Source organism: Lissotriton helveticus, chromosome 4_1 (genome assembly GCF_964261635.1).
Source record: "Lissotriton helveticus chromosome 4_1, aLisHel1.1, whole genome shotgun sequence".
NCBI lineage: Eukaryota > Metazoa > Chordata > Amphibia > Caudata > Salamandridae > Lissotriton > Lissotriton helveticus.
The window spans coordinates 1,853,401,814-1,853,425,990 of record NC_136063.1 but is presented as its reverse complement, the minus strand read 5'-3'; the positions used below and the strand labels follow the sequence as shown (position 1 = coordinate 1,853,425,990).

The 24,177-nt window shown below is 46.8% G+C and overlaps 1 protein-coding gene across 1 annotated transcript; it reads right to left on the bottom strand.

Moving 5' to 3' along the window:
* Positions 1-5,938: 5,938 nt before the first annotated feature.
* Positions 5,939-10,761, bottom strand: LOC144829397 (syntaxin-3-like). Its single transcript, XM_078688512.1, has one exon. It carries the CDS (start codon positions 10,634-10,636, stop codon positions 9,743-9,745), a length of 894 nt encoding a protein of 297 aa, XP_078544638.1. The 5' UTR covers positions 10,637-10,761; the 3' UTR covers positions 5,939-9,742.
* Positions 10,762-24,177: the final 13,416 nt, after the last annotated feature.

The following is a 24,177-nucleotide window of genomic DNA, read 5'->3' as shown; positions in this document are numbered from 1 at the left end:
GTGGGCAAGAGGTTGTGGGGGAAACAGGAATGTTTTGAGTGCACATGGTACAGTTGAGTGGTCGTATATCGAGATTGGTATAGATGAAGTGAGGCGGAATGTGAGCTTCATCTAAACTTGGTCTGATACTTAGGAGTTGAGCAGCGGTGTATGTTAGTGGCACCGTATTATGAGTGCGCCCAGGAGGAGGTGATGTAGGGGGGGTGGCCCTAGGCCCGTTCTCGGCGCGGACGAGCGCAGACGAGCTTGCCTTTAGCGTGCCTTCGGCGCGCAATCGTCGCGCCCGCTGCGCTCGTCCGCTGCGCTTCCGGTGGATACACATATTTATAGGAAGGGATGGGGCGGGTACGCAGGGGGGGCGTGGCCTCGTAATTGGGCGTGTCCCGTGCCTTAGCGAGGAGAATGGCGGCTGAAATTGCCAACAAGATTCCGTTTACAGCGCTTAATCCGCTGTGAACAGAGTGACCTGCCCAAGAGTGTCTGGTGCCAGGAAGCAAGTGAGTGATATTTTAAAAGCAATTCAAGTGATATTAAAAAGCATGTAATGCGAAGCAGTTCTACTCCCGGCTGAGCCTCGGGAGGTTCCGCAAGTTAACAAGCGTCGCTTGTGTTCAGCGCGCTTTATACCTGTAGCGGGGGGCGTGGCCTCGTAATTGGGCGTGTCCCGTACCTTAGCGAGGTGAATGGCGGCTGAAATTGCCAACAAGATTCCGTTTACAGCGCTTAATCCGCTGTGAACAGAGTGACCTGCCCAAGAGTGTCTGGTGCCAGGAAGCAAGTGAGTGATATTTTAAAAGCAATTCAAGTGATATTAAAAAGCATGTAATGCGAAGCAGTTCTACTCCCGGCTGAGCCTCGGGAGGTTCCGCAAGTTAACAAGTGTCGCTTGTGTTCAGGGCGCTTTATACCTGTAGCGGGGGGCGTGGCCTCGTAATTGGGCGTGTCCCGTGCCTTAGCGAGGAGAATGGCGGCTGAAATTGCCAACAAGATTCCGTTTACAGCGCTTAATCTGCTGTGAACAGAGTGACCTGCCCAAGAGTGTCTGGTGCCAGGAAGCAAGTGAGTGATATTTTAAAAGCAATTCAAGTGATATTAAAAAGCATGTAATGCGAAGCAGTTCTACTGCCGGCTGAGCCTCAGGAGATTCCACAAGTTAACAAGTGTCGCTTGTGTTCAGCGCGCTTTATACCTGTAGCAGGGGGCGTGGCCTCGTAATTGGGCGTGTCCCGTGCCTTAGCGAGGAGAATGGCGGCTGAAATTGCCAACAAGATTCCGTTTACAGCGCTTAATCCGCTGTGAACAGAGTGACCTGCCCAAGAGTGTCTGGTGCCAGGAAGCAAGTGAGTGATATTTTAAAAGCAATTCAAGTGATATTAAAAAGCATGTAATGCGAAGCAGTTCTACTCCCGGCTGAGCCTCAGGAGGTTCCACAAGTTAACAAGCGTCGCTTGTGTTCAGCGCGCTTTATACCTGTAGCGGGGGGCGTGGCCTCGTAATTGGGCGTGTCCCGTGCCTTAGCGAGGAGAATGGCGGCTGAAATTGCCAACAAGATTCCGTTTACAGCGCTTAATCCGCTGTGAACAGAGTGACCTGCCCAAGAGTGTCTGGTGCCAGGAAGCAAGTGAGTGATATTTTAAAAGCAATTCAAGTGATATTGAAAAGCATGTAATGCGAAGCAGTTCTACTGCCGGCTGAGCCTCAGGAGATTCCACAAGTTAACAAGCGTCGCTTGTGTTCAGCGCGCTTTATACCTGTAGCGGGGGGCGTGGCCTCGTAATTGGGCGTGTCCCGTGCCTTAGCGAGGAGAATGGCGGCTGAAATTGCCAACAAGATTCCGTTTACAGCGCTTAATCCGCTGTGAACAGAGTGACCTGCCCAAGAGTGTCTGGTGCCAGGAAGCAAGTGAGTGATATTTTAAAAGCAATTCAAGTGATATTAAAAAGCATGTAATGCGAAGCAGTTCTACTCCCGGCTGAGCCTCGGGAGGTTCCGCAAGTTAACCTTCTACCTTTGTTTCTCTATTTTCTAGTGACTCGTTTCTACCGAGCCACAAGATGACTGCCAACACTTCCTGGTTTGGAGTGTTGGCAGCCAATCACAGTGAAGCTTCTGCATGGGACTTAGGCTCCGCCCAGATATCAAAACTTTTATTTTTCTAATTTCTCAGCAACTAATGATCAGATTTACACCATTTATAAAACAGTTGGCTTTCTGACCCACGCACTATCTTTGTGCCAAATTTGGAGTCATTCCGTTCAGTAGTTTCTGCTGTAGTCTTGCACAAAGTTTCCTATGGGAAATTGATTTTTTGACTCTTAATTTTTGAATTTCTCAAAAAACACTGAACGGATTTACACCATTTAAAAGAAGGTCGCTTTCTGAACCAAGCTCTACCTGTCTGCCAAATTTGGGGTAATTCCGTTCAGCAGTTCGGGCTGTAGCTCGTCGCAAAATTTCCTATGAAAATTAACATGGAGAAAACGCGTTTTGGGATCCCATTTTTTCTCAGCCCCCCCTTGACGAATCATCCACAAGCATTCAGGATAGGAGCTGACCTGGATAGACTTTTTTTGGGAGAATTTCGCAAAGATTCGTCAACTGACGCCAGTTATTAGCAAATCAAAAATATATATATATACACTTACCTTAAATACCTTAAATAGACTTACCATGAGTGGTAAAGACATATGCGTGGTAAAGATTTGCATGCTAAAAGTTGCATGGTAAAGGCATTGTGTGCGAAGTCCCACATTGAAAAGGATGTTTCCCCCTTCATGGCTGTAGGCCTTCTGCTATTGGTTTGGGTGAGGGTGTGCACCGAGATTAGCCATCAACTTGGCAAATCATTTCAGGGCCTGACAAATTGCCGGGGCCCTACGCCAAACCCCAACTGCACAGAGTCAAATGTAATGGGCACTGAGTTAAATTTACATGCGGACACAGCACAGAGTCAGGCAAAAGACCTGTCCTGCACCCAAGTCTTTTTATGCCCAACCCAATGGCAATGAAGGCCTTGTGCAGAGGATTAAGTCAGCATCTGGCTGCGTCCTGCTCCTTACGCTCATAGCCTTCCGTGCACAATTGAAAGCTATGTGTTACTGGCTTGGGTGAGAAGGGGCTGATGTCTGAAACCATGTGTGAGGTCATGAGCAGTACCTTAAGGGTGAATTATAGTTGCACTGATATCCATAATAGATCATTATGAGGGAGCTCATTTACAAGCCCCTTGCCCTGCCGGTATGTCACTTTTTCCCATATTAAAAGTGACACATCAAAGGCACAAGGAGCTTGTAAATAAGTCCCTAGATGTTTAGATTGAAAAGTGTTCCCATAATATCTCTTCAACTTGCAGACAGCATGTTACAATGACTTTAAACAGGGAAGCATGGCCCTCCCCACACCAAACAATGGTAATAAATAGGATATTACATTAAAAGTTGACATTCCAACAGAAAAGAAAATATGCTAAAGAACTGCAGGTTCATTAACTGGTGTCACAGTTATCACTACATGTACACGTTCTTGGCCTCGCCAAATTTACCAATGTCTCTCCTTTGATGGATTGGTAGGAATTTTAAAATGTCAACAGTATATCTGCCAAATGTTGTACACGTTTATGAACCAGCACTAAAGGTATTGGCAACTAAACACCTTTTCAGCTGTCAAGATATCACTAAATTGTAATCCTTCAAAGCCGGTCTGACACCTTTTAGCAAATCTACTTTCTCAAAAATGACTTTGCGGTTTACACCAACAAAGGGAAAACACTACTCTGAGCAAAGTTCTAGTTTCATGCCAAGTGTGTACAATTCCAATCAGACATAATTGTTATGGCAGAGAGAATGTTTTCCTATGTGAGTCTAAATGGGGAACAGTCATTGTTTGACCCCCTTGTTATTTGGGAAAAATTCCCTTTTCAATGGGAACTCACACCCAATCATAACTGCACAGTTGATATTGTAGCTTCATAATAAGTAGCATACATGTAGATGCACCAAGTGCAGTATGCTATTTATTACCATTGTGAGAAGTGGCTATGATTCACATGAGGAGAAGCCTTTAATGAGTTAGCATGCCCCACCACCCCCACTTGAACACTGGCACTAAATGGGATAATATACATTGCACATCTACATGTACTTGCTTTAATTGTGCATCTATGCACCTCCATGTACTTGGAAATGTGTGTCTGTACTTTTCTCCTGAAAAAGCATATCCAATGCACTACCCTATTTCTCATCCTGTACCTCTATCAATATCTTTAATCTGCATATACTTACCTCCTTTATGCATCTATATACATTCAATGTACTTATGGATCTATATATTTATCTATTTCTCCTAATTTAGCATTTCCAATGCACTATCCTATTTCTCAGCCTATATTTCTCTCAATATATCTTCTAGCCCAACTTTCTGACCTATCTCAAACTTCCTTTTTCTACTCTTTCCAATTCCCTACCCTATCTCTCACCCTCTATATCTATCATTATATCCTCTACAGCCACTCTCTCATTTATCCCAAATCCATACCACTACTGTGTTCCCCAAAATAACCCTTTCTTGACTCTCTCCTACTCTACCCCTCCTTGAAACATGTGACACCTCTTTTCCTATACAGATCCCACAAAATAAACCTTTCTAAACTCTTCTTTCTGACTCTTCCCCTTCAAAACCCTTTTTACTCATATAAAAGCCTCCTCCTACGGCTATGACCTAAAAATAGAAATCCTTCACTATTCTATCCCTCCACTATTCTTTCCAATCAAAATAACAGACTAGCATGTTCACTTCTCTAATTCCATATTCCACTATACTAATTCACTACTAATCCTTTATGAGTTCCAGAGTAGCGTGCTACTCGCCAACAAAGCGTTTCAACACCTCATCAGGGCTACAAGCACTATATAAATGCAAACCTTTTTTCCCTTGTATCCCTCCGCTATCCTTCTCACTCCAAATAACTGACTAATATCCACCACTCAAATTACTTTTATATTTCACTATACTAATTTTCAACACTAATCCTTTATGGGTTCCGGAGTAGCCTGCTACTCGCCAGAAAAGCACTTCAATACCCCATCAAAGGTAACAGGCGCTATATGAATGCAAACCTTTCTTTCCCTTCTATCCCTCCGCTATCCTTCTCACTCCAAATAACTGAATAATATCCACCACTCAAATTACTTTCATATTTCACCATACTAATTCACCACTAATCCTTTATGGGTTTCCGGAGTAGCGTGCTACTCGCCAAAAAAAGCGCTTCAACACCCCATCAGGGGTTAGAAGAGCGATATAAATACAAACCTTCTTTCCTCTTCTATCCTTCTGCTATCCTTCTGAATCCAAATAACTGACTAACATATCCACCACTTAAAATGTACTTGCATGTTTCACTTTACTAATTCAACACTAATCCTCTATGGGTCCCAGAGTAGCGTGCTACTCGCTGAAAAAGTGTTCTGAAGCCTCGTCAGGGGTAGTAAGTGCTATAAAAATGCAATTACAAGACAATACAATGTATGGTATATGCCAGGGATTTTTCCATATGTACTTGTTGGAATAAAAGACATTTAACCAAACCAGGATGCAAGAAGTTAAAATTGAACAGTATGGTAATATCACATTGAAGAAACTGCATGCCTATTAGGAGAGTCGTTTCCCTGTGTAAAGTAAATGTTGCATGCAATCTATGTGGCAGTGAAAGGTGTTTTGTCATGACAATTGTGCTGTACTGTGCTTATAAACTCGAATTTGGCCTTTGAATTGTAGTGATGTGTGAATATGTGTTTATGAGTGATTGGGCTACATATTTTATTTGTCATTGCCTCGGGGTTATGGGGCATGTGTGTTTGTCTGTCAGTCTCTAAATGTGGCAGAGAAAGCTATAGCACTAACAAAGTTGAACAAAGTATCAGACAGACAGGCAAGAATGTTAGGTAAACAAATGTTGCTTTACTGTAGGTCATAAAATGACTTTTTCAATATAACAATGAACCAGAAAATTGTACATTTCCTTGGCCCATCAGTTACAAATTCCCACAAGATGTTATCACAGCAGGATTTTCTTTAAATACTATTAAACACACAGGAATACTCCCATTACATTTCAAATGGAAGGGCAAGGGAACACAGAGAAAGACGATTACTAGATTTGTTCTTTACATGTAAACGCATAGTAGCATGAACCAATGAAAACAATCCGCAAAATAGGTATCCATTGGAGCAAATGTGCGGTTTCTCAAGAGTGGGTGCTTTTTTATGTTTCAGAGAGGCAAACACTGAAATCATTTTAAAGAATCAGTGCCTTAAAAATAGATGATTTCTGTGTTCACAAGGAGATAAAACTGAGCCATTAGGAGTTTGATGTATGGTGGTAGTCGCCCACACAGCAACCTTGTTAGCCTGTCCGCAAAGCAGTTGGTTAGTTAAGATGGCTCCCAAACGCTGGGGTTATGTTGACAAGCTGTGCTACACTTCAACCATTTCAGCTTCCAACCCAGTACATCTTGCAAAAATACATCTATGTCAAGCATTCCTATCATATTTAAAACTGGGCCTACGCCAGGATGTTATCATATTTCATATGAAATTTCTGTCAACACCCTTCTAAGCATGGCTCCAAGATAGGAGAAACTGTGGTAAGGTTTAGTGTTGCATGAAGGATAATATCTTTGCCAGGCGTGCCTGTCAAGCAGGTGCATTCCCTGTTGCGTGCAGGTTCATAAGTGCACACAAACCAAGATTCCCAATTAACTGGAATGAACCTGTATTCATTAAACGTGCATCCGAATTCGCACAGTATCCAGCCAACCGGAGAAGCAGCACACACAACTGTAGCAATATGTGCCCAAATACTGATATTTCAATAACAAGTATACTAACAATGTATTCAATCAAATTCAACATATCCACTATTTACTGTACAACAGCAATGACAGGATCTTACCAAAGGCCCTTAGAAGAAATACATCATTAGCAGAAGATGGATGTCTTTTGCTAAAATGCCACCTCTGTGAAACCATTCATTTATCACTCGAGCTGCACAACATGTTTGTGTTCCACTAATTTGAAAATTAGATAGGAGTTAAATGGAGAAACTGAAAGTCGAAGTTTGGATTGAATTTCCCACTATCGATTCTCCATGGTTACTTGTGCCCCCACAATTTAGACTAAAGGAAACTTGGTCAAACAAATCTCATGTTAATCCTTTTGTGGAGTATGGAGAGAGGAAAGAATTGATTTGGAAACAATTTTATGGAGGAAGACATCCAACTTTCAAAGACTAATGGCCAAGGACATCACTACTTAGTATCCAATCCTGCCCACAAGAGACAATGGGATCCCGTTTTTTTCTCTATTGATATAAAGTCAAACCAACCAGCGGAGACCAACATTGTTTTCACCAATGTGTTGGGTTTCCTTCCTGTCCACCTAGTCCACACCCATTGGACCCAGTGAAGCCAGCAGTCTGCCGAGGTGGGTGGTTGCTGGGGCTACGGTACCTCGTAATGCTGTGGTGTCTGGCGGTATCTTAGGGACCACAGCTTCTTTGTTGAATATGAAGTGTCATCTGCTCCAGTTCTTCAGAAGCAGGGAGAAAAGTTCCCCATTAGTGAGAGAGAGGCAGACCCAGGGTGGGCGTGGTGGATGGCAGCATGCACGCTCAGTTTGAGCATTCATTATAAACAGCCCTCAATTTCATCCCTATCAACCTAAGAAAGATTATAAACTGCTAACCTCAATCAACACTTCAATATGTTCCAAATGGTGCTAATTGTACTCTGATACACTAGGGCGTGGAACAGATCTATGATGTGAATGGTTTGTGATGAGGAAGGTATTCATTCTGCTTAATAATAACTCATCTGAATGTCTATAATAATCTTACTGAGTATGACAACAGGTAAAGAGAGATTAAATCAACAAATGCAGAAGTTCCTGTTCTCTGATGAGAAGTAACTAGTGCGATCGCATCCCACTGCATAACTTTTTAAAGAAAGAAGATATGTGCAAATACAACACTTTACCACTCCATTTTCTCTCGGTTTCACAACAGGTGTGTGCAAAAAATCAATAGCGAACAAAATATTGATGTTGCATCCCCCAATTTAGCCTCATGGCAGGGGGTACAAAAATTGAAGAGAAACACTCTGGATATAAATACATAGAAAAGAAGTTGTGGTTGCCACTTATAGGCATTTCCTTCTTTATATTTTGTGTAGTACCCTTAACTCTCTGTTGGCTTTTCTGTGCTAAGAGAAGACATGTACCATTTTCAAATAATTTGCACATGAACAAATAAATACAGTCAAGGGTGCTCCTCCAGCCTGATTCGTCTCCTGAACAAAAGTGGCCGACTCTATTCAAGCAGCACCCAGCAAACTCCTTTATCAGGGCTTTAAGTGGGATGAAAAAACTGGGAGGTCTCTCAGAGGGGCGTCGCCAATGTCATTAAGAGCGTGGCTTAAAACATATAAGCTAAAAATATGTGCTTAGGATAGTGTGCAGCCCAACTTGTATTTTGCTGTTTCTGTGATTCTGTCATTGCATCCAGATGTATGATACAACACAATGGATGTACCTTAGGAGCCTTGTCTAGGGCCTGGTTTTGAAAAGTTTGGGCAAGCTGTTTCATGTGTTTTTGGTGATACAACAAGTAACATCATATCTACAAGTCCGGACTATTGGCTTTGTCAATGGTTGTTAGTTGCATAAGAAAAATAAGCAGCAACTATGGCTTGTATATAATATTGAAAAAGCTTCCACTTAAAGCCCTGGTGACACCACGACAATGTTGCTGCTCCTGGGTTTCAAAAAGAGAAGGGAAATCCAGAGAGAAAATGTCTCTCTTTAAATGATTTCCCTTCCCCTACAACGCTCACCTGGCATGGCCTCATGCCATAACTTCTCCACTAGTGAGAAGTGAGCAGCGCACATCGATGTGCCTGCTGTCACTGCAGGCCTGCAAAAACACTGACCGCCTGTGCCAGGGCACAAAACAGAGCCCAATGGAGACCCGTTTCGAGGTCTCTTTTAAACAACTGCCGGTGCTCAGCACCGGTGGGACCGAGCCCACTTAAAGCCCTGACCTTTATATTCCTAATGTAAACGTCCCCTCGATACACCACACATTCTGGAGTGAGTTAAAATATTGTGTATTTCTGTTGAACAAATACCTGCAAAAGACCAATACTTGTGCTTCTAGCATTTATGTGGACATTAAATCATGATAATAAAACATGTTAAGACTTCATAATCTTGTCCTTGCACAAAAATATACATGAAATAACTGAGAGGAAGAAAGGTGACTGCACATCATAACTTCTGAGTGAAAATGTTTGCTCGTCTAACTGGCGAGGTGAAGGGGCGCCCCTATGTTAGGCATGTCTGTTAGCTGTCCACTTAAAATTATTGACTTCGTTTTCTTTGGCTCCAAGTTAATGACAGTGTCAACCCACAAAAGTACTTAGAAACTCAACACTTCCTTAGCTTCATAAAAAACAGTCTTTTCAACAACAAGGAACAAAGGCTCACTGTTCCAGTCGAAATGTTACTCTGAGGGCCAGACACCAGCAGAAGTCACACCTGCAGTACTGACGACAGCAGTGCACTGCAGGCCTAGACAGTGATGATCTTCAGAGGTCGAGGGTCAAACGCAAGAGGCCGTGTGAAGAATGCGACCTTTGGCAGCGCCGCTGTGGTCAAAATAATGTCCCACATTCTGACATTCTCCTGCTCAGCGCACTGCCCCAGCCGCACAACAAGACATGCACGTACAGCACGCGCACAGACCCAAAATGGCAGCGAGGGCTGCCGATATCCGAGACTGGCGCTCGTACTTCAGTGCCTTTTTGACCTGTTCGTTGGACTGCGAGATATAGTCCAGAGACTGGAGGACATTGTGCTCGATGCTGTTAATGACGTCGTTCTGTTCGGAGACCAAGATGTCGAGGTGCAGGAAGAGTTCGTGCAGCTCTGTGATTTGGGCTTCAAGGTCCAGCAGCTGCTTGTGCCGCTCCTGCGCCAGGGCAAGGTGCTGCTGAGCCTTCAGCACCTCTAAGTCACTCCCCACAATTTGGGGTCCCCTGGGGCTTTCCACCAGCCGATTAATGTCATCTGCTTGGAGGTCCAAGCCGGCCAGCTCTGCCTGCCTCCTAATCTGATCCTTCAGTTTCCCAACATACTTCGTCTCCTCTGCGTAGTGTTGGGAGATGATATCTCTGTATCGATTGGTCATTACCGTGAACTGGCTTTGGCGAATCCGGTACTCAGCCATCCAGTTTTTGTGGTCCTCCGCCATGGCTGCTTTCATTTTCACCAAGCGCGCCTGGATGAGAGTGGCATCCGCGGTGAAGGTGCTCTTCAGGGTCCCGAGCTGCTTCTTGCCTTCGCTTATAGCTGCTTCTGTCGTGCTGCACAGCACTTCCCCCTGCTTCTTTTCAATGCTCTGCGAAAGTTCCGCCAGCTTTTTCAGCTCCAAGGAGAGCTCGGCCACATCTTGGAAAAAACGTTCAATGGAATTGGTTTCATTTTCCTTGTAGACCGGGTTGTCGTATGCCAAGTTCTCCTCCAAATCTGCAAAATCGTCCGCGTTAACTCTCTCCTTCAGTTCTTCCAGCCTGTCCTTCATCTTCAGTTCGGACTTTAAGCAACATCTGCAGCGGGAGGATAAGTCAAAAGAGGAAATCGGCGTTCATGAGGAGGTGCAGCTGTGGGAGCTGAACTCTTTTGCGTCAGTTCAAGCTGTTGCAGCTTTCCTCCAGTCCCAGTGCTGGCAAATATTGACAAAGCCGGCGCGTTTCCACATTGTTAACTCGCTGGTCACGTGCCCTCGCCGTACAGGCTTGGTGACATTGCATGCCAGAGGGGGGCGGAACTCGGCACTGACAGCGATAGTCGGCGAGATACGGAAAACTTCAGGCTCAAGGAAGTTCAAAACCAAACTGCGGCCATGGCTCCTACACATAAGACTGTGGAGGGACACTAGCGGGGAGGCTGCAATGCATCTCACCGTGTATAGCAAACACACTAAGTGACGATTTATGCACAAATAAAATAGAAACATGGGGAGTTATAGAAACACGGAGAGCTGCTTTCAGCAAGCATTAGTTAATCCAATAGATTTGTCTTTACAACTGAACGCAGTCTCTATATTCTGACGTGGTGTATTTGATGGGTGAATGGGTTAATACCTGAATTACTAAATGATTTCAAGAGTGAGTTAATTAGTGCGTACATGGATGGATGAATGAGTGGATGACGAAGTACGTGCCAGATGGATGAGTGCTCTGGATTAATGTACGAGTGGCTGGATGCTGGATGAATGGGTGAGTTTATGGGTAAGTGAGTGAGTGAGTGAATGGATGAATGAACTGGTATGCCTGCAATTGTGTTGTCTGCACATGTTTCTTTAAGCATGTTAGTTGCAGGGGCAGCTTTAGTGCTGGTGGCGCCCAGTTTGACAATGTTTGCTGGTGTCCCCCCATCCAAGGTGGAGGTGGTGACCACCGCCACCACGGATTCCCTTAGCACCACCTTTTAACAGGACCCCTCAAGTCTCCATAGCCGCTCTCTTTCAGATGCATTTAATTTGTTATATAGCCCGAGGTAAGGGGACCTCTGACTAAATGGAGGCAGGTAAGCAGGGGAAATAAGGAACACCAAAATCACAAGTAACTACCTGCCCCGTATTTTCAAGACAAGGCCCTGCTCTAGAGACAGTGGACGAATTTTAAGACCGGGACCTCTAGCCTGGGTCTGCTCTCTCCCCGGCAGCTCCGCTGTACCGCCGCCACGCAGCAGTGCTGAGTCCTCCTGGGGAGGGTTCACGGCTGCAGTCTGACTCCTGCATGCATCGGAGCTGGTTCTGTCTTTGCCTGCTTGGTGCCCTTTTTTCAATTTCTCTGCCCGTATTTTATCCTGCACTGCCTGCTAGGTGTCTCCTCATTACAGTAGCCCCTGTTATTTATAACTTATTTATCTCACTGCCAGTTTTGCCTGCCGCTGCTGCCCCTGCGGCCCCTCCCCCTGCACAGCCCCCACTCCCGCCTCCCACCCTCTCGTCCCACCCCCTCCCCTACATAATGGCGGCCGCGCGAAGCGGGCGTGCTGCAGGCGCGCCAAAGGCAAGCCAGTCCGTGACCCATTTGCAGCCAGGGCCCCTGGATCTACGACCCCCCTGCACTACAACTCCGCCTCTCTCCTTGCACTCAACCCAGGAAGGAAAAATACCTGCCAGAAATCGATGCGGAACACCACCCACGGTCAGTTCTCCAGCCTACACTGCTAACAATCCTTCACCATCGACTGCGCCCCCACCACCGCCGAACCCACACCAGACGCCCATATCACCAAAGCCCTGACGTGCATCCTCCTCAACGTGTGTTCCCTATACAGGCACGCCATAGAGATCTGGGACCTGTTCGACACCCTTGTGCCAGACGTCGCCTTCTAAATGGAAACATGGACCAACGCCACCACCGCCCCGACATCACCACCACCATCCCCGACGGATATAAGATCCAAAGAAAGGACTGCTCCCACTGCCCTGGAGGAGGACTCGCCATCGTACACAAGAGCTCCCTTCGACTCTCCACCTCCAGCATGAGCGACCCCCCTCTCCAACAAAGAGCACCTTCACTTTCAGATTCAAACCAGCCCTAGAACCACCAACGCCTCCCTTGATTCCACCATCTTTCCCAATGACTGGAAGCGGGCAGAGGTCAAGCCCCTCCTCAAGAAACCCTCGGCCGACCCGACAGACCTGAAAAACTACTGGCCCATCTCTCTCCTTCCCTTCGCAGCCAAAGTCACAGAGAGATTCATCAACACCCAACTGACCACCTTCATCGAAAAGAACGCCATCCTCAAACCCTCCTAGCCTGGATTTCACAGCAACCACAGCACCAAGACCACGCTCCTTGCCGCCACCGATGACATCCGGATGCTACTCGACCAGGGCCACACTGCAGCCCTCATCCTACTAGACCTCTCCGCAGCCTTCAACACTGGCTCCCATCCGACTCTTACAGCCAGACTCCACAAAGCTGGTATAAGGGGAACCGCCCTCGACTGGATCTGCTCCTTTCTCTCCGGCAGAACCCAAAGGATCAGACACCCCCCCTTCCTCTCTGAACCTACTGAGATCAACTGTGAAGTACCCCATGGATCCTCGCTCTGCCCCACACTCTTCAACATCTACATCAACATGGCCCCCCTCGCCACCATTGTCAGACAGCATAGGCTCAGCACAGTATCTTATGCCGACGATACCCAGCTCATCCTCTCCATTACGAAGATCCCCGAAGACACCAGACTCAGCTTCCAAGGAGGAATCAAAGACGTCGCGACCTGGATGAGCAAAAGCTGCCTAAAGCTCAACTTGGAGAAGACAGAGGTCCTCATCCTCTGACCCACCCCCACGTCGTGGGACAGCTCCTGATGGCCCCCTGCCCTCTGAAACCCTCCCACCCCAACGGACCATGCCCAGAACCTCAACATCATTCTAGATTCCTCCCTCACCTTGACCCGTCAGATCAACGCTGTCGCCTCCACCTGCTTCAACTCCCTCCACATCCTCCGCAAAACCTTCAAGTGGATTTCCCAAATGCAGAAAGACCATCACCCCCGCTCTCATAACCAGCAGACTCGTCCTCGGAACCCCACGACACGAGCACAGGACCCAGCACCTAGGAGACCTCCACTAGCTCCCCATCAAGAAGAGAGTGACCTTCAAGCTACTCACCCACACCTACAAATTCCTACACAACATCGGACCCAAATACCTCAACGAAAGAGTCTCCTTCCACGTACCCAAAAGGAACTCCGCTTTGCTGACCTTACCCTGGCCGAGACTCCATGCATCCGCAGAACCCGAGCAGGTGGAATAGCCTTCTCCTACGTCACAGCAAAAACCTGGAATGAGCTCCCATTCAGCATCAGATGCTCACCCACTCTGCACACCTTCAGGAAGTGCCTCAAGACCTGGCTCTTCGACTGATCCAGAGCAGCACCCCCGTCCCCCAAGCGCCTTGAGACCCTCACGGGTGAGTAGTGCACTTTATAAACCCCTGATTGATTGAATGATTGATTGATCCCTCATACCAGTGTAGGGTGTCAGGACACTTTGCATTACACACACATTACCCAGAGACAATCAATCATATGTGTGTAAATCAGTGTAGAGCAATGTTACATATGCCAGTGAGGGAGTGACGTCATGGATACTGGTAGGCAGTATAGTTTGAGTGTTTCGTCTGGAGAAATACAAACTCAGAATTTTATGATCAGTCAAAGGTACAGCTAGACAAAATATTATGTCCTATGTCAGCTATCCTTAGAATATGTAATGAAGTTATTTAAAACATAAGTTAATGGTTGTGTTGTGTCAGTGGTTTTAAAATTTCATTTTCTTGAAAGATTTGTGTTATTTCAGTCAGGAAAAGTTTCCCACATGTCGGAGGGATCACTTATAGGCCCTTCAAGTATTTAATGTTTAATGAAAATCATTATTTACAATTCCCCTTGAGGAGATTTCTTTCACCCAACAGAACTGTTTGCAGCTCATAACTGTATACCCAGGTTCTGAGGGGTACAGGGTAACCCTATTATAATTAATGGCTGCAACTAAATGTGAGCACAGCTATGTATTTTGTTGTATAATGGTCTTTCTATAGTACTTATTACCTATTTGAAGGGCGCTAAAGTGCTTATCCATAAAATCAAATGCTAAGTGTTCAGGAGGCCCCTAACCCTTCAAAGGAGCCCATTCTACCAAAGGCCAATGAATGTCTGTGAACTATGGGAGGCTCAGGGGCCCCTCTTCACATTCTGCAGGATGGTCTTATCATTTTATGTTACACTACTGCAGAATGCTACACTGTGTGGGTGCGTTGTTGGAAGTTTTTTGTTTTGCTTTTAGGCTCTAGGGGAAGTGTTTCCTCTTCTTGCATGATGACCACTGAATTGCGGTTATCATGTTATGGTACACATCCACTGGCAGTGTGATTAATGATAACGTGTGTGCTGGCTGTGGCAGAAGGTCATAGCTTTGAAATCGTATGAATCTGCTGGAGGTAGCAGTGTAGAGAAAGAGTGAGGGGGAAGCAGAGATCATCATGGATAGAATGTGCTACAATCATCCTTCATCGGAGCTTGCGAAATATAATGTTTTCTATGATCAGGTCAAATTAAAACTTAATCTGGTAAATGTTGCAAGTAGTACTTGAAACCGTTACGTTACAAATAACCAGATTTTGTGTCCAGTGTATGTGAAGCAAGAGTCAATCAATTTAACAAAAATAGAAAGAACTACGTCAATTCAATTCAATTAAATTTATTATGGTTCGGAACTCCAAGGAGTTCTACATAAAATATACCAAAAGAAAAAAAACTTCAATATACTGTATTATCATACAATTCTTAACAAAATAATAAAATATATTCGGGGACCTAACAATTATGATTTTCACTATGCAATACATAATTTATATCAGCATTAAGAAGAAAAACTAAGAATGACTCCATATATAAACACAGTTCTTGATGTATAAAGTGCAAGTGTGCATATTTAGAAACCATAACACAAATTGGTTATAATACAATGCAAGATCTGCAGCTGGCTTTAACCCAGTTAAATATTCAAACAGCTTTATTTATGCAATTCAAGTGCCCTAAGTTTTAGTTTATGATGTGCAAAATATGCTACCCAGCAGAGACCATGTTCAACATACCAGAACTAAACACAGTGCAATCATCCTCTCTAAAGAATATTTACAAATTGTTTTAAAAAGTTCCAAAATTTAAATCATACTGATTAAGAGGAAGGGGCTGTAGGAAGGTGGATACCTGACTATGGTTACCCCCAACTTTTTGCCTAGTGTTTAGCTGGTTTTCGACTTAGTTGGCTTGGGATCCTGCTATTCAGGACTCCAGGCTATCTGCTCTCTCTGTAAAATGGACTCCATGTACTCTAGGTACATCAACAATTGGTAATTGGTTCACCTTGTCAGCCCCTGTAGAAGTGTACCCTAGGTACTCAGGGCATAGGTGTAACCAAGGCCTACCAGGGGCTGCAGAATGTATTATGCCACCCCTTGCTGGCCATTCAAACTGACACAACTGGCTGATCACTCAGCTGGGGCAAGGTTGTGTAATCACCCCTTGCTTAGGTATAGTATTCCTATATCTACCCTTATATATAGACACACAGTAACCTATAAGTCACTCCTATGGCAGGCCATAACAATCCTGGAGGCAGAGTGCTTGGTTATGTGTGAGATGGTGCTCTAGCATGAGCTGAGCCTGTCTGCAGCTTTCGGAACCATGTCCTTATAGCTGTTCAATGATATTACCATACCATATACTCTTAAGTGCATTATAATCCTCGCCGTTGAATGCTAACTTTGGTTTGGCTTTATCTAAACATGTCGTGTAAGGTGTCATACGCTTTGGAATACTACCCCCTCGCCAACTCTGGTAACAGGGGTAGCATTCCACCCTTCTAGAGGGAGAAGACATGTTAGTTCTGACTATCCCGGTTAAAGTTAACCAGAGCCCCAGCGTCACAAAATGGATGCTGCTGCCACAGACACAAGTCTGACCTCCTGCTGCTGGGAGTCCTTCCAGTCACGGAGATTTGGACAATAGGTTTCCTGCCAGGAGAGGTGCGAGCACCACCCCAGACAGGACTTTGTGTATTGGGACAGGGAGGGCTGAATAGAATGAGACACTGCCTGGGGCACACTAGGTGCTCCATGCATACCCCAGTTCAAACCAGTTGCTGGGGCACTCCAGCCGCAGCTCTGGCGCGAAACTGGACAAAGGAAAGGGGGTGTAACCACCCCCTTCGTGGTCCAACCCATAGGAGGGACCTAGAAAGTAATCCAGTCCCTTTTAGTTGTATAAAGGTTGGAGTTGAACCCCAGGACTTTAGATTTGATCCTGAACTGAAACTTGAAACGAAACTCTGGACCATCGACATTCTGCTGAAGCTGAAGACTGAAGAATCTCCCTTGTGGCCAAGGAGTGACCACCCTGGGCAACCAGGCACCATCCAGCAAATCAACGGCTTGCTTTTTCGACGCTCCCGCCGGGACCCAAGCACAGAGCCTGACAAGACCCAGACTTCCAGACCTCTCTGACCCTCCATTCATGTCTGCAGCATAGCTAAGATCCGTGGAGGCGACGAGACACGTGGGACTGGACATCCTGAAAAGTCCATGACTTGCTAACTGTGCAGCTCCTGAGGTATCCTCGAAGCTGTGCACTGTAGATTGAGAAGCCCCGAATCCGAGCTCCACTTGCACCGAAGATCAGCCCTCCACACTCCACGAGTTCTGCGTGGGGCCCTTCTGCTTGTGTTCTGCTCGACACGTTGTCCGGTTGCTGGCCTGTTGGCTAGTAACCTCTGTGACGACAATCATTTTGAATCACCTCACTGGTCTGGTTGCTCAAGACTGGTCCTTGCCTCCCTGCAAAGGTGAGGCACCTCAGACCTTGCTGGTCTGCACCAGAAGCCTTCTTTGAATCCTGCGTGGGTTGCCTTTGCCAAGGCTTGTTGACTCCAATCCGGCGGTCAGCCCCTCCATTTGCGAGAACCTTCGTGGGACAGCTCGCCTCCAGCACCTGGTTGTGCTCGACGCCTCCTGGTCCGCGTGGCTGAAGAGACAAGCTTCACGACAGCACCTGATTGCTCCTCGACGTCGTCTGGTTCCTTCCTGGTTCCACCCGGTCACTGGCTAGTGACCCAGACTCTGTCCCCTCTGCTTTCAGGTCCTCTTCATCCTCGATCCACCTTTGGATCCACCCGGAAATCTTCCTCCTGGTCGCCTGCAGCATCTTTCTTCACAGGCTCCATAGACTTCAATGGTGAAACCCGACACATCTTCACACCTATGCACCCGCTTCCTGTGGGTGAGGTAACGCGAGTACTTCGGTGCTCCCAAGGGTATTGACTATCCAAGTGTCTAGGTTTTTAGTTGTTTCCTCCTAGCTAGACCGGAAGTGTCCTAAATCCTTCTTTTTCTAAACTCAAAGTTCCCTTTGACTTAACATTGACTCTCGCGTGTGTGTAAAGACACTGCATGCGCCACCTGTGGGCCTCTTACTTCTAAACTAAGGTTCAGATAGTGTAGCCCCAGCGATTCCCTAGGCCCTAGGCCTTTCCTTTTCTCGTGACGTGGTACTTATACCACTTTCTTAGTATATGGTTTGCTTCGCCCCTAGGGCCTAACTGTATTTTATGCAACTTAACGTATTCTGATTAAGTAACTTGTTATGTGCTTTGGCCTCTGATCTCATAAAGAGTTCAGAGGAGTGTGTTAGTAGATAAATACATATATATTTTATATATATCCTGTGTGGTGTCCTTTCATTTGGTATTCAAGGGGTTACATATGGTAAAACAGCTGGCTTTACACGCCCTCAAGAGTCTTTTAGCCTAAGACTGTTCTGTCCACACTACCACTAGGATAGCTGGTCTATAAGGTTGACTTACAACCATACCATAGGGGTTGTTTGGACTGGTGCAAGGTATTCACTAGAATACTGAACATCATATACCAGGCCAACTTCTCACATTGGTGGCAGCGGTGGGATTAGAGCTTGCTGTTGTTTTACCACTTGTAATCTTGAGATATCATTTGAAAGATCACATAGGTACCTATAGGTACATATAAAAACAAGTCTTAGTATACTTAAGTTCTACTGAACTTAGCTGTTGTAGAGCCTGGGCCTAGCACACCCTGACTACAACTCCTAGAAAGGTTCTGTAGGAAAACAAATAGGTTAGGTAGGTGCAACACCCCACCTCACTAGAAACCATGTCTCAAACAGTGAACCCCAGTGGTTCTCTGCCTGTAGAAGTAAATCCCTTGGGAACTGCTTCAAGATATGAATCCTTAGCCTTCCAAGAATTGAGACAATTGTGTACTTCTAGAAGGCTAAAACAGGGTTCAAACCCTACCCTCAAGTTCCTGGTTGATCTCTTAGAAGAGTATGATGCTCAACAGCCACCTAAGACAGGTGATACAGGGAGTGTAGATGAAGTCTTTCCCTCCTCAGATGATAATACTGATACTCCAGTAGCAGATGAGGAAGAAGAGGGGGTGGAAGAAGATGAATCTGATCCTGAGGTAAACAGCCAGGTCTTAGTCAGAAGACTTAGCCAGGCTAACTTAAGCATGCATGGGAGTCAGTATGGGCAGCCCTCATACAGACCCCCAAGTGGGCTTAACCAGAGGCAGAGAAGAGGGAGATCCCACTCCAGGGACTCTCTCCAATCTCAGGCTTCAAATGGCTCTCATGGCCCTGCTCAGAGAGGGATGACCTCCCCTCAGAGAAGGGAACATGAGGCCAAAATGAGAGAAGCTGCTCTGAGGATTGAGAGGCAAGAGCTAGAAGTTGCCTTGGCCAAAGAGTAGCTTGCTTGTGCTAGAGAGCATAGAGAAAGTGGGTTAGAACCCACAGGTGGCAGCAATATCCCTAAGGATAAAGATAGGTCCTACGAGAATAGACACCTAAGCAAGATTGTGCCCCCCTACAAAGAAGGGGATGACATCCACAAATTGATAACTGCTTTGGAGAGGGCCTGCAAAGTACAGCAGGTACCCCAAAGTCAGTGGGCAGCAATCTTAATGGCTCGCCTTTTCTGAAAAAGGTAGAGATAAGCTCCTCACAGTTAGTGATGGGGATGCTAACAACTACTCTGTCCCGAAGAGTGCTCTGATTGATGGGTTTGGCTTAACCACTGAACAGTACAGGTTGATGTTCAGGGATACCCAGAAGACACAGACTCAGGACTGGATTGATTTTGTAGATTGTGCTACTAAGGCTCTGGAGGGCTGGTTATTGGGCAGCAAAGTACAGGAGTTTACAGGATTGTACAATTTGATTATGAGGGAGCAGATCCTTAGTAATTGTCATAACCAGCTTCTACACCAGCACCTGGTGGACTTAGATCTGACCTCTCCACAAGAATTGGATAAGAGGGCAGACAAATGGGTCAGAATCAGGGTTAGGCCTAAAATTCAGGGTAGTGACCAGAAGAAAGATTCTACCAAGCCTCAAGAGAAAGGTGGGGATAAAGCAAAAGACAAGTCCTCCACAGGGCCCCAAAACTCCAATGGTGGGGGTGGGTCCCAAAACACTTCCTCTAACCAAAAGAAACCTTATTGCCATGTCTGTAAACAGCCTGGCCACTGGAAGACTGACAGCAGTTGCCCAAGGGCCAACAATAAGGAAAACATTCACCCAAGTAATACTCCCAGACCTCCTGTTACTGTTAGTAGTAATCCCCCAGGTGGTGGGAGTGCCCCCAAGAATTTGGCTGGGTTTACTTTGGGAACTCAGGTGGACTCTGGCCTAACCAGGTCCCCTTCCACAGCTACTCTTGTCTGTGAGAATGGCATGGGGGTTGCCAACTTCACTGCTTGTCCCAACACTTTGGGAAAGTACAGACAAGAGCCCCTCATTAATGGCCAGAAAGTTAAAGCCTATAGAGACACAGGGGCTAGCATCACTATGGTGACTAACAGTCTAGTCCCCTCAGGACAACTTTTACCTGGGTTCACCTATCAGGTGACCAACATTGATGGAGTGCAGAAAGATCATCCCATAGCAGTAGTTAATCTCAGTTGGGGAGGTGTCACTGGCCCCAAGAGAGTGGCAGTGTCTACAAACTTGCCTGTAGATCGTCTACTAGGGAATGATCTAGAGATCTCAGCCTGGGCTGAGGTAGAACAAGAAACCCATTCCAAAATGGTAGGCCTTCCAGAAGAGGTTAGTGGGGATGTGATAGCCACAGCCCCAGCCCAAGCAGAATTCCTTCCTAAAGAAGTTGGAAGGGCTGTGATGGCCACAGCCCAAGCTCAGGCAGACTTCCCTGAAAAGGTTGGTAGGGCTGTGATGGTCACAACCCAAACCCAAACAGATTTTAGTGTTGTGAAGCCTGAAACTAAGGATCACTCCACTCAGACAGAGAGTTTTGGGGAGGAAGAAAGTCTCCCTCCCACCAGACATTAGGTGAGAGTCAGCCTCCTCAGGGAACTGACCCTACCCCTTGTGAAGAAACTGCCCCAGAGGTAGCCAGGCCTGGCAGAGCCCCTGATGTCAGTGAACCTTCCAATGTGGTACCCAGTCTGGAGCAGGTATCCTGCCCCTCTCTACCCTGCCTCAGTCAGCCCAGGGCTGTAGAGGTGAGGGAGGCCAGTGGGCCCCAAAGGGCCCCCTGTCCACAGGACCCCCCCCATCAGCAGATTTGGGGCACCAAAGCTAGAAACCCTAGCCAGGTGAAAATTCCAAGTACTCCTGAGGGATCTCCCTTACACCTAGTTAGGAACCTCCCCCAGATAGACTCTGTTGGGCACAGCCAAACCTGGGACCTAAGGGCCCCAAACCTGACCTGTCCCTCCAGTGAGCCAACAGAAGGGACCCAACCTCCAGCTGTAGGTGGCCAGAGGTTGACCCTGAGAGCAGAGTGCAACTCAGTCATGGAAAGAAAGGCATATATGGTGGATAGTGATTGGAGGAAGTTGAGGCCAACATTAGTGGAGCCTCACTTCAGTACTCCATCCCAGCACCAGACTTTTACTTTGCCAAAACACACCACAGGTAGAGATTCCTTATGCTGGAGACCCTCTGATACCCTTAGGGTGAGGGATTGCTTAGTGGACCATGAGACAGGAGGTAATCATGGCAGTGCAGGTACTTCCTTATATGGTCACTTAGGCAATATAGGCTTACCTGGTCAAGGATAGCCTTATCTCCTTTCGTTTGGGGGGGTTGTGTAGGAAGGTGGATACCTGACTATGGTTACCCCCAATTTTTTGCCTAGTGTTTAGCTGGTTTTCGACTTAGTTGGCCTGGGATCCTGCTATTCAGGACCCCAGGCTATCTGTTCTCTCTGTAAAATGGACTCCATGTACTCTAGGTACATCAACAATTGGTAATTGGTTCACCTTGTCAGCCCCTGTAGAAGTGTACCCTAGGTACTCAGGGCATAGGTGTAACCAAGGCCTACCAGGGGCTGCAGCATGTATTATGCCACCCCTGGCTGGCCATCCAAACTGACACAACTGGCTGATCACTCAGCTGGGGCAAGGTCATGTAATCACCCCTGGCTTAGGTATAGTATTCCTATATCTACCCTTATATCTAGACACACAGTAACCTATAAGTCCCTCCTATGGCAGGCCTTAACAATCCTGGAGGCAGAGTGCTTGGTTATGTGTGAGATGGTGCTCTAGCATGAGCTGAGCCTGTCTGCAGCTTTCGGAACCATGTCCTTATAGCTGTTCTATGATATTGTCATACCATATACTCTTAAGTGAATTATAATCCTCGCGGTTGAATGCTAACGTTGGTTTGGCTTTATCTAAACATGTTGTGTAAGGTGTCATACATTTTGGAATACTACCCCCTCGCCAACTCTGGTGACGGGGGTAGCATTCCACCCTTCTAGAGGGAGAAGACATGTTAGTTCTGACTATCACGGTTAAAGTTAACCAGAGCCCCAGAGTCACAAAATGGACGCTGCTGCCACAGACACAAGTCTGACCTCCTGCTGCTGGGAGTCCTTCCAGTCACGAAGGTTTGGACAATAGGTTTCCTGCCTGGAGATGTGCGAGCACCACCCTAGACAGGACTTTGTGTATTGGGACAGGGAGGGCTGAATAGAATGAGACACTGCCTGGGGCACACTAGGTGCTCCATGCATACCCCAGTTCAAACCGGTTGCTGGGGCACTCCAGCCCCAGCTCTGGCGCGAAACTGGACAAAGGAAAGGGGGGGTAACCACCCCCTTCCTGGTCCCACCCATAGGAGTGACCTAGAAAGTAATCCAGCCCCTTTTAGTTGTATAAAGGTAGGAGCTGAACCCCAGGACTTTATATTTGATCCTGAACTGAAACTTGAAACGAAACTCTGGACCTTCGATGTTCTGCTGAAGCTGAAGACTGAAGAATCTCCCTTGTGGCCAAGGAGTGACCACCCTGGGCAACCAGGCACCATCCAGCAAATCAACGGCTTGCTTTGTCGACGCTCCCGCCGGGACCCGAGCACAGAGCCTGACAAGACCCAGACTTCCAGACCTCTCTGACCTTCTCTTCACGTCTGCAGCATAGCTGAGATCCGTGGAGGCGAGGAGACACGTGGGACCGGACATCTTGAAAAGTCCACGACTTGCTAACTGTGCAGCTCCTGAGGTATCCTCGAAGCTGTGCACTGGGGATTGAGAAGCCCCAAATCCGAGCTCCACCTGCACCGAAGATCAGCCCTCCACACTCCACGAGTTCTGCGTGGGGCCCTTCTGCTTGTGTTCTGCTCGACACGTTGTCTGGTTGCTGGCCCGTTGGCTAGTAGCCTCTGTGACGGGAATCCTTTTGAATCACCTCACTGGTCTGGTTGCTCCAGACTGGCCCTTGCCTCCCTTCAAAGGTAAGGCATCTCAGACCTTGCTGGTCTGCACCAGAAGCCTTCTTTGAATCCTGCGTGGGTTGACTTTGCCAAGCCTTGTTGACTCCAATCCGGCGGTCGACATCTCCATCTGCGAGAACCTTCATGGGACAACTCGCCTCCAGCACCTGGTCACCCTCGACGCCTCCTGGTCCGCGTGGCTGAAGAGACAAGCTTCACGACAGCACCTAATTGCTCCTCGACGTCGTCTGGTTCCTTCCTGGTTCCACCCGGTCACTGGCTAGTGACCCAGACTCTGTCCCCTCTGCTTTCAGGTCCTCTTCATCCTCGATCCACCCTTGGATCCACCCGGACATCTTCCTCCTGGTCGCCTGCAGCATCTTTCTTCACAGGCTCCACAGACTTCAACGGCGACACCCGACACATCTTCACACCTATGCACCCACTTCCTGTGGGTGAGGTAACGCGAGTACTTCGGTGCTCCCAAGGGTATTGACTATCTAAGTGTCTAGGTTTTTAGTTGTTTCCTCCTAGCTAGACCGGAAGTGTCCTAAATCCTTCTTTTTCTAAACTCTAAGTTCCCATTGACTTAACATTGACTCTCGCGTGTGTGTAAAGACACTGCACGCGCCGCCTGTGGGCCTCCTACTTCTAAACTAAAGTTCAGATAGTGTAGCCCCAGCGATTCCCTAGGCCCTAGGCCTTTCCTTTTCTCGTGACGTGGTACTTATACAACTTTCTTAGTATATGGTTTGCTTC

Excerpts from the sequence above, each read along its gene's own strand:
- LOC144829397 (XM_078688512.1), bottom strand. The coding sequence starts at position 10,636 with ATGAAGGACAGGCTGGAAGAACTGAAGGAGAGAGTTAACGCGGACGAT.